Source organism: Ruditapes philippinarum, unplaced genomic scaffold (assembly GCF_026571515.1).
Source record: "Ruditapes philippinarum isolate M1 unplaced genomic scaffold, ASM2657151v2 ctg9628_1_1_1_1, whole genome shotgun sequence".
Lineage (NCBI taxonomy): Eukaryota > Metazoa > Mollusca > Bivalvia > Venerida > Veneridae > Ruditapes > Ruditapes philippinarum.
Window position 1 is genome coordinate 22508 of NW_026855881.1, and position 14077 is coordinate 36584.

At 42.0% G+C, this 14077-nt stretch overlaps 1 protein-coding gene across 1 annotated transcript; it reads right to left on the reverse strand.

Annotated features, from left to right (window-relative positions):
- Window positions 1-429: 429 nt before the first annotated feature.
- On the reverse strand, window positions 430-6064 carry LOC132744704 (large ribosomal subunit protein bL9-like). Its single transcript, XM_060733481.1, has 2 exons — window positions 5699-6064; window positions 430-615 (listed from the first exon to the last, which is right to left on the reverse strand). Exons 1-2 carry the CDS (start codon window positions 6062-6064, stop codon window positions 430-432), a joined length of 552 nt encoding a protein of 183 aa, XP_060589464.1.
- Window positions 6065-14077: the final 8013 nt, after the last annotated feature.

The window sequence follows — 14077 nt, forward strand, 5'->3', positions numbered from 1 at the left end:
TTAATTAGTTGTTCACCTCCTGAAAAAAACGTTTGTTATCTCGTTTTTCTTTCCCCGGGTCGTTCTTTCTGGACACTCGTACTAAATGAGTTCGGGTTCCATTCGCTGAAAGATAAGCCCTCATTTTCACTATGTAATCCCCCCGGCAAGCCAGGGGGCAATTTCCATGCATCTACAATTTTTGTTGTACCGGTTTGCCTGTACCTCCTGCTAATGCCTTGTCCCACTTTACAATGGGATACGTGAGCCGTGAAATTCATCGAAGGGTTTCATCTGTGCTCCGAGGGTGTAACGCCTTTGTAAAGAGGAACACACTGTTTCAGGCAGGCGGGGGTTCCACCGTGGAACTGTAATAGGCGTCAAGATAACCCTTCTTCGAGGAGGTTTGCCAAACCTCTTTATCAATTTATTCTTCTTCTGTTCCGGTTACTACTCCTCCCGCGGTAGTTTTGTATCCTCAAAGAACGCAGTAAGGTTGGGTGACGCGCGTGGAGAAGTTGCCAATACAAACGCCACAGTAGATCTGCGCCGGTTCTTTGTACTGCCCAATGATTTCTTGACTGCTATTCCGCATACTTTGACAGGCCGTATATTCCCTGTTTCTTTCACTTTTAGCTGCAAGCATTTTTTATCACTATATATTGCCAGAAATACATACTGGATGTTGTATGCGTTCTATTCTTATCCCTTTGGCAGATTGCTGTGCACTGCAGCAAAAGATTTTCACGCATGACCGCTTCGCCGCAAAGTAAGGCATCAAATCCTGGCGTCCTAGGCAAGTCTTCGTGCTCCCGGTTTAATACCCGATTCGTATACGAGTTTGCAGGCCAGTTAATGCCAAGGGGCGAAGAATTAAGAGGGTGGCAGCCGATCTATTTGAAAATTGCGTAAATTCTCACAGTTTTACCACTATGTTGGGTCTAAAGGGACGTATCTCTTATTTTATCCTCTTCGTGTGTACTTCCGTAGTCAGCCATACTATTTCATTGCAAAAGGTATAACGATGCCAAACCCGACTGCTAGGGAGGATGCATGAGGGGGACGGCACTGCACCGGCCAACCATTACCCAAAAGCTTCCCCATCGAGAAAAAAAAGTCCTTGCGGGTATAGAAAGGGGGAAATTTTTTTTTACGGCGTAGTATTTAAGGTTTTCCGGAAAATATTTTTTTCGGTGAGTACCGAAAGATGGAACCCGATCAAAAGAGTTGCGGGCTTTTCTCCGGGGTTAATTTTTATATTGTGATCCGCGTGAAGGGGTTCGGGATTTTTTTCGCAGATCCAAAGCAAAGGGGGTAAAAAAACTGTCAGGGGGATCACGTTTTTTAGGTAGGCAAGGTAGTGTCCCCCGTAGCAAAACGTTTTTTTTGTTCCCGACTATTTTTTCGAGGGTATTAGCTCTATCACGTTAGGGTACACTTTTGGCGGTATATTTTGTATCGCAATTGCGACACCACGGTAGTGTCTTGGCGTATCCTATTTTCTCTTCCATTTTTTGCTCGAGTTTGCGGCGCGCCAGTTCTTCTCTACTTATTACCTCCATCTTGAATAGACTCCACAGCGTCATAAATAAAAAGAGCGCAGGCAGTATTTAATATCATGGCATCGCGAATTCCTTTTTTACCTCTTCCGCGTGCAATATTCCAGCTTTTTTGCATTTTTTCTGACGCTCTACCCCCCTGTAGGTCACGTAGGCTGTAAGTTTGGGATTTGATATTCTTTGGGATTAATTGTTCATGGGGCAATGATTTCACCATTGGGATGAAGCATAAAGCCTTGTGTAGTAGGCGGTAACGGATATCTTCATCCTGACATCGTCGCATGGAAAAAAAAATGCTTGGTCACCTTTAGGACTTTGGCGGCTTTTGCCATTATGTTTGTCGTAGTGCCGTCGTACGTCACCTACTACGGCGATGGCTTGCTTGAGCTAGGATACCAGAGGACCTATATTAAGTTCAATAATAGTTTTGATGCCGAGTTACTCCGACGTACCTGTCCGGAGAGTTTTATTTGGATGATAACAAGGGAGCAAAAAGGAAATGTGAAATTGGGGTTTTTTCCAATAAGCGTGGCGGCATCTTGAGGTTCGAGTTCCAGTGGAATGCCAAGTGCTTGGTAGAAGTCAGCACTACCGCATTGAGAACTGAGCAGCACGGTGCCGTGCTTTGCTACGCGGCGCCACAGGCTGCTGCCATCAGCGCCGTAATAGATGATTATATTGAAGGTATCTTGTTGATCACCGCTGTTCCGCATGTATCCAAAAGTTTCCCGTTCAAGGGGATATGACGCGCGTGGTTCAGAAAAGCTGTAGCTACCCAGCGGCAGCTCTCGATCGGTTGGGCTTTTTTATACGAAAGGCCAGTAAGGAAGGCTGATAGAAGAACAGGCGATATGTTTTCTACGGTTACTTCTTCCATCCAGCGTTGAGCTTCTTCTTGCTCCAGGGAAAATCCGGCAAGCAGTTTATTTAGTGTATTCCTTGGAATAAAAGCTTCTCTGCGGTAGTGAAGGAAGTTGCCCAATAATTTTTTTCCTTCTTTGCTGGCCACGGACTGGGGAAAAACTTCGCCCTTAAAGGGTATGACCTGTGTCCATCCCCTTATCTCATCTCGGAGATGGGCATGATTTAAAATTTCCCTTGTTTGTTCGATGAATCTATAGCTAGAGAATGATAGCGCGTATAGGTTGCAGGCGAAGCAATCGAGCGAAATATTCCTTTGCCATCGTGTTCCACCTGATCTGTTTTACCGTGAACAATACGTTGGGAGGCGCATAATCTTCATACCGAAGGCAACAGCAATGGCCTGCATGCCCAAGCATACTCCAAGAATGGGGGATGTGTCCGGCTGCTTTGCGGATAAGTGCTACAGTGATGCCTGCATGCTCAGGTCTACCCCGGCCCTGGAGAAATGATAATATGACTTGGGTTCATGTTCAGGATATCGGTGACGGTGGCTTCATCGTTGCGCACCACACGGACTTCCTTATTACTAATCTCTTTGAGATACTGGTAGAGATTATAGGTAAACGAATCGTAGTTATCAATAAAGTACTATCATGAATTTGAGCTCAGACCAATGGCCTGCATAAAGGCTGATAATTTTTCTTCACATTCCTGATATTCCCTTTCTGGCGTAGAGTCGTATACGATGCCTGCCGCCTGCCTGAAGATAGAGTTTATCTTCGTATTTCAATCCACTGCGAGATGGTTATACAGGTGTCCAGGTCACCACCGGCATTCATATATCCTAACGACACCGGCATAAACCTGCCGGGGATAGGGCTCGAGCCTATCAATGGAAGCTATAGCCCTTATTTTAGGTGCACCGGATACGGTACCTGCCGGAAAACTTGCTCTTAGCAGCTCTATGCTGGATTTGCTTTGGGCTATTTGTCCCGAGACCAAGGAGACAATATGCATCACTTTAGCAAAATGTTCTATGTGCATATATTCTTCTATTTTAATGGAGTTGATCACACATCCTCTGCCCAAGTCGTTGCGTGCTAAATCTACAAGCATGAGATGTTCAGCCCTTTCTTTAGGGTCTGCCAATAATTCTCTTTCCATGGCCAGATCCTCTTCATAGTTTTTTCCACGAGGTCGTTGTTACCCGCTTATAGGTCGTACTTGTGCCCTACCTCGTTTTACGGTTAGGTGTGATTCGGCGAGGCGCCAAGAATTTTGATAAGGACCAAAATCCAAAAAAAATAAATAGGGGGCCGGACTGGTATTACGCAATTTACGGTAGGCGTCTAGCCCGGTCATAATCGGTCTGAATTATTCTTCTACGAGACAGAACGCATTGGTAATATTCTCCCCGCTCAATTTCTTTCTCGGAATTGTTTCAACCCCTTTCTTATAGTGTTGTTCAATGCTGGCTTCATCCGATACGATTGTATTATGGAATAGATCCGATGAGCTGCGTAGGTAATTAAAGTCCAGATCGTTCAGACGTTCTTCGACTTCATCCATGGCTTTTTTTAAATCTATACTGCAATTCTTTATAATTTAGCCCTAGTATATACAACAGATTGGTATAGTGGTCGCAGATAAGAAAAATATGCCCAAAGAGAAAAGCAGCTAACGGTATATCGACTTGATGTTCTTTTGCGGTAAAAGTGATTTTATCACAGTGTTGTGCAAATTCAAAAGATAAGAAACCTACACCACCTGCCGGTACGGGAAAAGAATGTTTATCCGTTTCAAATTGTTTTGCAAAGTAAAGCTGTAAATCCAATATGTCACGAAACGCTCCTTTGACCTGAAGCTCTTTATTCGACGTATGCATGTGTATTCCACGAGCATCTTGGTGTATCCGGAAGGCCTCTCGTACCATGAGTACAGAATATCTTCCCCGAGCCATAAGTGATGCCGATTCGAGCAATACTGTTGCTGAAAATTTTTTTTTGCGAGAGAAATAAGGTGTTATGCTCTCCGCATTAAGGTTTTTATGCGAACCATTTGTTAGTCATGATGCTGCTTTATGTGCATGCCTGAATACCGGCATGAATTGTGTTCCACCACAGTGTTGAAAAGACAATACTGCTATCGGGTGTTTTGATATGCTTCTTTGCATCAAATCCTTTTTTATAACTCGTCAGCGCGTGAATTCATAAGTCTGATTAATGGTTCTCTATTCGCTTTATAGTCAATGCAATCACTTCAACGAATGCCGATCGTATTCTTGCCATACTATATCTTATTTCCAATAGTGTATTTGGATCTTACATTCTCCATGTTCACGCACTTTAGCTTCCGCAAAGGTATATAATATTGCTTTTCCTTCAAAAGAAACGGAGCACTACTCTTTTTAAAAAATATGTTTTTGATGTCGCTATAAGAGACAAAGGATCGGTATGGTACTGTTATTTTTATAACGTACTCTATATCGTTTATTGTTCGGATTCATGTACTTCTGCAAACCAAGCTTGTCCTGAGCAGGAAAGAGGGAGGAATATAAAACAAGTATATTCGATTTTTTTAATCATAACTTGAAAAATAATGTTAAAAGTAGGAGATGTACTTGTATCGGATGATATTAAAGAAGTAGAGTTTGTATGCCATCTGAATCAATGTAAAGGAGCGTGTTGTGTGGAAGGAGAGCTGGGAGCTCCGTTAGAAGACGCGGAATTGCCTATACTGGAATCTATTGCAGAAGTCATCCACCCCTATCTAACCCGTGAAGGAGCTGAGTCTATAAAAAAATATGGAGCTTATGTGCACGATGTTGATGGGGACTTTTCTACCCCCACGGTTTGGAGGCAAGGGAGTGTGCCTATGCTGTGTACAGTGAACAGGGCGTGTTGCAGTGTGGGATTGAAAAAGCTTATCTAGAGGGCAAAACAACATTTAGAAAACCGATCTCCTGCCATATGTACCCCATTCGCGTTACACGGAAAAAAAACTTTGAAGCGCTCAAATTACCACAAATGGGATATTTGTTCTTCCGCCTGTATCATGGTATCATCACTTGGGGGTTCTCTGTATGTGTTTTTGAAAAAACCGTTGATCCGTTTAAATACGGGGATTATGGTATAAAGAACTGGTAAGACAAAATAGTCAACCGGCATGGATCAGGAAAAAGAAAAAAAACAACACTTAGTACGTCTTATCTTATTATTCGGTGATTAACGGCTGATTTGTATATCAACATTTTACCTCTTTGTGTAAATCAAAACCGTTACGGAGTAAAGACCTACCTCTTTAGGGCTGTCTTTCATAAAGATTTGCTTACGATCTATATTAAAGCCCTGAGATTTGAGCTTTTCAGCTATTTGGGCAGGTGTTATGGATCCAAATATTTTTCCTTTTTCCCCGGTTTTGGCACCAATTTCTAAGGTAGTATTGGTTATTTTTTCAGCAATAGCTTCGGCATCCTGTCTGAGTTTGGCCTCTTTGTGGGCAGCCTGACGCGCATTTTCAGCTACTATTTTTTTATTTGCCTCTGTAGCCAAAATAGCATAACCCTTGGGGATCAGGTAATTTCTGCCATACCCGGGTTTAACTTCCACGATATCGTTGGCATAACCGAGTTTTTGGATATAACTTTTAAGAATGACTTCCATTACTGTTGCTTATATTATTATTTCAGATCATCCCCTTCGTAGGGTAGGAGAGCCAGATGACGTGCTCGTTTTATGGCTTGCGAAACTCTTTTCTGAAATTTCCAGCTGTTACCTGTAAGCCTGCGCGGGAGTACTTTCCCTTGAGGATTTATAAATTTCATTAAAAAATCAGAATCTTTATAGTCTATATATTTTATCCCCGTCTTCTTAAATCGACAGTATTTGGGTTTGTTTTCGACCCGTTTAAGGGATTCATTGATTAGTGTCATACGGCAAGTTGCTCCTCTTTAGCAGTTTTTTCTTTTTTCCTGTTGAATTCCCCATTACGCCTCCTCCGGTTAAATTCTAAAGCATGCTTGTCAAGTGATACGGTTAAAAAACGCATTACAGACTCATCTCTTTTGAGTTGAATTTCCAATTTATCAATCAGGTTGGCATCAGCTTCAAATTCGATTAGATTATAGAAACCCGTTGACTTTTTTTGAATAGGATAAGCTAGCTTTTTTAGCCCCCACTGTTCCACATTCAATACATTTGCTTTTCCGTCAGTCAGGATTTTTGTGAATTTACTCACGATATTTTTTGCCTGATCTGCCGACAAAACGGGGTTTAAAATGAGTACCGTTTCGTAATTTTTCATATCATTCGGAGGTTAATTAGGAATGCAAAGATATAAAAAGTTGATTTATCTAAAATTAGAATGGGATAATTTGTTCCATAATAAATATTTTTTCTCTTTTGAGCTACCATCTCCCTGTGATCAAGCTTCCCGTTTCAGCATCAGGAGGGGTACTAAAAATTGGCCTTCAGCCCGATATGAATGGAACGGGGCAATCCGGGACGCAGCCCCGCAGGTCTTCGGGCTACTGCATACACCTGATCCATAAGATTTGTAACGCTTGTACAGAGTACTATACCCGGATACAACGTGTATGAAGCAGTGGCATCAACGACAAAGTAGTCACCTATCTTTTCGTTTTCCGGAATGATCCCCTGACCGGGAAGGGTGCGCATAAGCCCCAAATACCGGGTACTTACGTGTACACCGAACGTACGATGTTCTAATGATACGTTAGCCGTAACTTTATGATTGGCAGATAAAGGGGAAATTTATCCCCTTATCTACCAAAACCCAAAAACCCTTTGGAACTCGCTGCAAAGTATTCCCTGAAACAGCGTTCGTGGGTATATCAACAGATAAGGGAAATTTAAATCTGCTTTTGAGGTGATCCTATTGCGGTAAAACGAAAAATCTAACCCCATGTGTTTTTTTGGGGTCTGGGGCCCCCGTTGTTCAAATTTCCCCCGGATCCGCTTCGGCAAGGCCCTTTAGGTCTGAGCCCAAAAGAAATTTTTGTAATCGTTGAAAAATAAAAACCCCTTTTTCCTGTCCCTGATTTTTTTTTCCCAAACGCACCCCCCTTTTATAATTTATACCTTTAAATCCCCGGGGTTCGTTTCTCGTTAGAACCCCGGGGGTTGGGAAACCCCTTTTTGAAAACCCAAAAAAGTTCCCGTATAGAGTTATTGACCTGAATATTTTTTAAACCAATTCCCGGAACCCCATATATTTACGGTATTGAAACGTTTGGTCAGATCAACCCCGTCTCGTTCCGGATCGTTTTTTTCCGTAATCCATCCTTACCATTTGTATATTCTCAAAACCGTAAGCCCCGGTATTGGCTTGGAAGGCTCCTGTTTTTTAATGCGGTATTGTGCAAACAACGCCCAAGCGGTTAGTTTTGGTCAATCCTGTTGCTTTCCGTGCCGGGAATACCGCGATGAGAACGGCAGCATGTTCCTTGCTTCATTGTATACTTGAATCAATCCCATTGGAAACGATCTGCCTGATCCTTGGTGGCCATCTTAGACCAACGCCATTTCGTGTTCCACTGGCTCCCGTATGATAACGTCCAGTTCATTTGCGTTTGTAACCCTTTTGCAACATACCTTCGGTTATTGGCCTTCACCTGTAAGGACCCATATGCTGGGTAATTTGCTCCACGCAGAACAGCCATGCTCTCTGGAAATCGTTTCGGGGTCTCTCAGGAGCGTGGCTTATGGAAGAGGATTACCCTTCCGTATTGATCACCTTATCGGTTTTATACCAATTTCGATGAAAACCCGTATAGTAATAGAGTAGACGTGATCTGAAGTCTTTTGACAATTTTATAAGGTACGTTAAACGAGGTCTGAGACTGCGATGTATTTCATCTGATTTTTTTGACTGCCTGCATACCTGCGGTTACGGAGTATTCCTGAAAAAATCTTCTTCGGTCAGCCCTAAATACGTTTCATTTGATGTCTCTAGAGCGTACCCTACTTTTAGCCATCAAAAGAGATTGATAGATCGGCACGGATTCATCCTGTGTTTATGCGCAAACCTTTGCCAGATAGTCCCTTGTTTTGGGGTAAAACCCGTATTGCCGTATTTGTTAATCCAATTCCTTGAAACCATTTGACCCCAATTGAAAAGATTCTAACCCCAAGTTATACCTATATTTTATAACTGTTTCCCCCAAAATATAAGCATGTAAAGTTGATTTTCCATAACTGCCTCCTACAAAACTGGCTCGTTCCCCGGCAAAATACTCCCGGGATCTGCGTTGAAAATAAAGATTGAATAGCACCCCCTGTAATATACGGTCCGTAACATAACCTGACTGGCTGCCTTTGAGTATCTCCACCGACTGTCATTTCTACCCAAAACGTAGGAAAATAATAAAGCTGCCGGAGCGGTAATAAGGAGCGGGTGGCTGGGAAGCAACACCATCTTCCATTTAAAGTTTATTTTTTGGGAATGCCCTTCTTTCCCCCGGGGGCCCCGCAGTCCTATATTAGGACCAACCCAAAGGGGCTCTTCCCCCTGTATTTTTTGATACCGGGGGAAATTCGGGGAGTATTTTGGAAAATCCGTGTACCCAAAACGTTTCATTTCTTTCTCGGAAATATAATATGCCGACCCCGGAATTTCTTTTTTCCCCTGCATCCCACCCGTGATGATCGTCATTTCCGGTAGCAACGTGATGGATTCGGTCATCGTAAAGTCCATTTTCACGGTACTATTCGGCTCAATGGATATACTCTTCCTGAGGGTGGTAAAACCTATACTGGATACGACTAACTCGTAATGTCCCGGTTCAATATTTTTAATCTCATACCTTCCGTAGGCATCGCTGGCATCCATCAAATCGGTATTCTTAAAAATACACATTACACTCCTGCTAATGCGGTAGAACTATGTATTTTTCGTGTATTGTCCCTGTTAAACGTGGACGGTTGAGGATGGAAAAGGGGACAAAACAGGTGCAGCTGCCCCAGTACCGATAGAAACAGTTTTTTATTATTCTTAGTTAATAAGTGCCGTAATATAGCCCTTTAGTTTATTATTATATACCATGCCATGTTTTTTTTAGAATTAATCTAAATAAAGGGCGAATATATTACTTTAGAATTCATTTTGATTACTTTTTTCAAAAAAATACAGTACTTTTTTTTCGTACTACACTTATCGTATTTTTCATGCCCACCTTATATTTCCGGCATGACTTGGGTTTGGTTTTTGTGGAGAAGCATTAAAAAAAGTAACTTTCTATTTTGGTAGACAAAACATGATTCATTCGCAACGCAGATTTTGGATAGGACGACACAGTATCGTACCGACTCTGCTCATCGGCTTTACTTTTTGGCTTACGGTGCACGGTTTACACAGCCCCCGGATCATGCGCTGTGGACGGGCTTTTTAAAACACCATGTACACGCTCAGGGAAAGTTATAGATTATAAAGGCTTTATAAAAGATCGAGAACAACTCGTAACATACCTTATTTTTAATCAACTCAGTAACCACCCACCGATAAGACGGTATGGAGTAGAAATGAACAATTGGCATACTGGATTAATGCGTTATAATTGCTTTTACCGTAAAACTGATTATCGACCATTACCCTTTGAAGAGCATTACCGATTCCATTCTCGTGAGCGGTATGGGTTAAAAACCATTTGGGATAAGCGGTTTTTTAAAATAGGGGGTAACCCTACCAGCCTTAATGATATCGAACACGATGTGTTGAGAGAAAAGAATTAACGAACCAGAATACATTTTGCCATTAACTGCGCTTCGTATTCCTGCCCTCCGCTTCGCCGTGAAGCATACACACCCGACAAATTAGAAGCACAACTTCAGGATCAGGCCGTTTTATTTTATCAACGACCCCAAGTACAACGCTATTGCACCGGAAAGCATGTCTATTTCCATGCTTTTTCAGTGGTTTATGGGCGATTTTTGCTCAGGGAGGCACCCTGATTGCATTTTATCTCAAATACGCCCATTCCAAAAATTGACGACAGAAGCCCGTATCAAATTTAGGGAATACAACTGGGCTATTTAAACGAGTAGGGGATTACTTGACGGTAAACTGCGTGCCGCCCATCGGTAGTCGTCGGTAAAACCTCTACGGTATACGTTCCTGGACGAATACGCAGACCCTTTTTCATATACGAACGTTACTTTTGAGAGGTATTATCGAAAAGGATTTCCTGAGCAGTGGTATAAAACTCTTTTCCTTGCCGTCTACCATGAATGTTCCCGAACCCCGGGCAAGATCAAAAAAATCACCCTGCCCGTTTTGATCGGAGACACGGATAAGAATTTTTTTCCCTTCAATGGAGCTACTTTATTTTCTGCAATGGTGAGTCAATAGCCAATATTTTTGCTATCTGTTTACTTCGGAAGGCGGCGTACGTCTCTTATCCCCGGCGTTGAACGCCACTACGGATATGCTTTCCGCCTTCAATCGGGAAGCCAGAGCTATTTTGGATGTCAGCTTATCTGTATTTTCCGCAAGTTGAACAATGGAGTCACTAAGCCTGTTTTGTTTGGTTTTCAGTACTTTATTTTCAGTATGCAGTTCGGTATTGATGAGTTTGAGTTGTTTGATTTCAAGATCTTTACGCCTGAGCAAAAGCTCATAGCCTTTTACCCGATCTTGAAGTTCTATAATGTTTTTACGATTTCTTTTCCGTACACTTTTTAATTCATTCTCTATTTGGATTTTAGCTTTTTCCATCTCTGTAATATCTCCTCCGAGTCTGCTTACTTCTGCAATACTTTGATCCAACTCACTTTGTATCTCGCTGAGTCTTTGCATGGTGGTTTCTAATTCTTCTTGCGAATCGGCCAGAACTTCACTTTGTTCATTTGCTTTCCGATAATCAACATAAATCTTAATGCACTGTATAATGATGATGGCGGTGAGTAGGGATTATAATGACAGTAACCTTTTTGCTCATTTTGGGGGGAGCCGGCAGAATCGATTTAGATTTATTAGAATCCATACGGTTAGAAAATTAAGGTTTATAAAGATAGGTTTATTTTTTAAATCATTTTTAATATGAGAAAATGAAATGCTGGTTGTTTAAACTTGGGTTAAGAAACAGAATGCCACATCGGTATAGGTCAATGCTGCCATATACGCTTTGATGATGCTTTAGCGTATACCATGCTTTTTCCATTTCTTCAGACCAGTAGATATCATCTACTATTATGATGCCCCGTTCATTCATCTTTTCCGCCAAAAGAGAAAAATACCGTAAGGTAGGCTCATACCGGTGGTGGGCATCGATCAGGGCAAAGTCTACTGCGCTGACACGTTGAAGAAAATCGGGTAGGGTAGAGCCGATCTCTCCTTCAATCAAAGTGATGTGTTGTTTATTGCAGGATTTAAAATTCTTCAAAGCCATACCGGCTAGTGTAGGATTACCTTCGAACGTATACACCCTACTATTTTTTTTACCCGATAGATAGAGCGCATTTATTCCTAAAGAAGTGCCTAGTTCAACAATAGATTGCGCATCGATATATTCGAGTATACATTGGTACAAAAGCGATATACGGGCAGGACTCAAACTGGTTTTGGCAATACCGGATATAGTTTTTTTGTTTCCGTTCCGGGTACTCCCGGGCCCCGCGTGGGCTTCTATTGGGTACTCATTATCAAGGAATTCTCAGCTCTCGATGCCCCCGGTCCTAACTTTTTTCTGTTTTGAGATTAATTTGATAGAAAAAAAAAAATAAGGAGAGTGTACAGCATGTTCATTTACGGCATGAAACCGATGTTTGATATAGGATAAGGCTTGATGTATTCTTATCCGGGCGGTCATTGCTGTTCATGCGAAAAAACAATACGATCAGTTAAGCGTAAAGGAGGAATCATGTTGAAACAAGGAATACTTATTTTAAGATGCGTGCCGTCTACTATTCGTCCCACGATGTAATATCCTTCCATTTTACCATATTCCTGATCTGAGGCTGCATCCGGAAACATACCGGTAAACCTGACCCGGTTCTAATACAGGCTGCTGTCCACTACACCGTCTCCGCTCACTTCCCTAAGTGTAAATCCTGCATCGTATATTCGCCAGTATCTCGTAATAACCGAATCGTTGTTTCTCCTTGATTATCAAATAATAACTCGGTAACGTAAACACATAATGATGCTGGCTTGGGCTGGAATGAGCAGGCTGATATTCCGTCTCAACGCTAACCTTTACACCGTTTGTGTAATTTTCAGTTATCATAATGCTCAAAAGTATCATTTTTTTATTTTGCAACCTCAATTATTAAATTAATATATAAAAAAAAGGTACATCAGTGCATTATGGGATATACCCACATTGCTCCGTTCCTGGAAACACAAAACTTGCCAGCGAGTTTGAAAAACCCGTACTTCAGCAAAACTTGCTCAGTTTGTCACATCGGAATATAGATCACACACCGTATATCCGCGTGGAAAAAACTTATATTTAGAGCTTTTGATGAATGTGATTTTGATAGCGTGAAAGTGGTGATTATCGGACAAGATCCCTACCACGGTGCGGGGCAGGCCAACGGCTTGTGTTTTTCCGTTGGCAAAGATGTGCCTATTCCTCCTTCACTAGCGAATATTTTTAGAGAAATACATCAAGATCTGGGTATAGAAAGACCTGTAGTGGGAACGTTGGAGCGTTGGGCTCAACAGGGGATTCTCTTGCTTAATGCTGTACTGACGGTACGTGCATCTTCTCCGGGATCTCATCGGAATAAGGGGTGGGAAACCTTTACGGATGCAGTTATTCAAATTCTTTCCAAAGAAAAAAAAGACATTGTTTTTTTGTTGTGGGGGAATTATGCGCAACAAAAAGGTCAGATGATAGACAGAGCAACACATTGTGTATTGACGGCTCCGCACCCTTCGCCCTTTTCAGCAGACAGAGGTTTTTTTGGTTGCCAACACTTTAGCCAAACCAATGCTTACTTGGCGCGTAAAGGAATCCGAGAAATTATGTGGTAGAAAAAGATGTGATTTAGATGGGTTTTAAAAATCTACTCCATCGTATCCTGTTCAGAAAACTTGCATACTTATCCAGAGAAAGCCACACAAAAAAAGCTTTCCCTACGATATGATCTTCGGGTACAAAACCCCAATACCTCGAATCCAGGGAATTGTGCCTATTATCGCCCATCATAAAGTAGTAGTCCTGCTGAAAGGTATATTGCTTTACGTTGGTTCCGTCTACAAAAAGCTCACCGCCATTAATTTTTACATCAGTATTGTGATCGTATTGGCTTATCACAGTACCGTAAAAAGCCATTGTAGAATCGTTGACTTCGATCGGTCATTCCCTTTTTCGAATCCTAATGGACCGTAGTAATCTCCGTTCCACGGACTGTATTGGGATGTGGGAAAAATGCGAGATCGGTATCTCTTTCCCCATTACGTTGGTCGGGTTTTACGGATAAAACATAAGGTAGTTTTTGTACCTTGTTGAGGTCTGTTTCGGTAAGAAATATTTGGTACACAGCTACACCGTTCTCCTCGCGTCTGCCCAGGTACTGGTAATCGTCTGCATCGAGATTCAATCGAAGCAAATTGCGCTTATTGATTTCATCTTTGGATTCAACGATATAAACTGAAACTTACAATGAAAGGCATATTTTCCACAGCAGCATACCGTTTACCTCACCAAATACCTC

What these genes read in the sequence shown, in the direction of transcription:
- LOC132744704 (XM_060733481.1), bottom strand. Translation starts at nt 6,064, where the DNA reads ATGGAAGTCATTCTTAAAAGTTATATCCAAAAACTCGGTTATGCCAAC. An exon ending in TGAAAGACAGCCCTAAAGAG is followed by an intron (nt 616 to 5,698) that starts GTAGGTCTTTAC and finishes AAATGCTTGCAG; the next exon opens with CTAAAAGTGAAAGAAACAGG.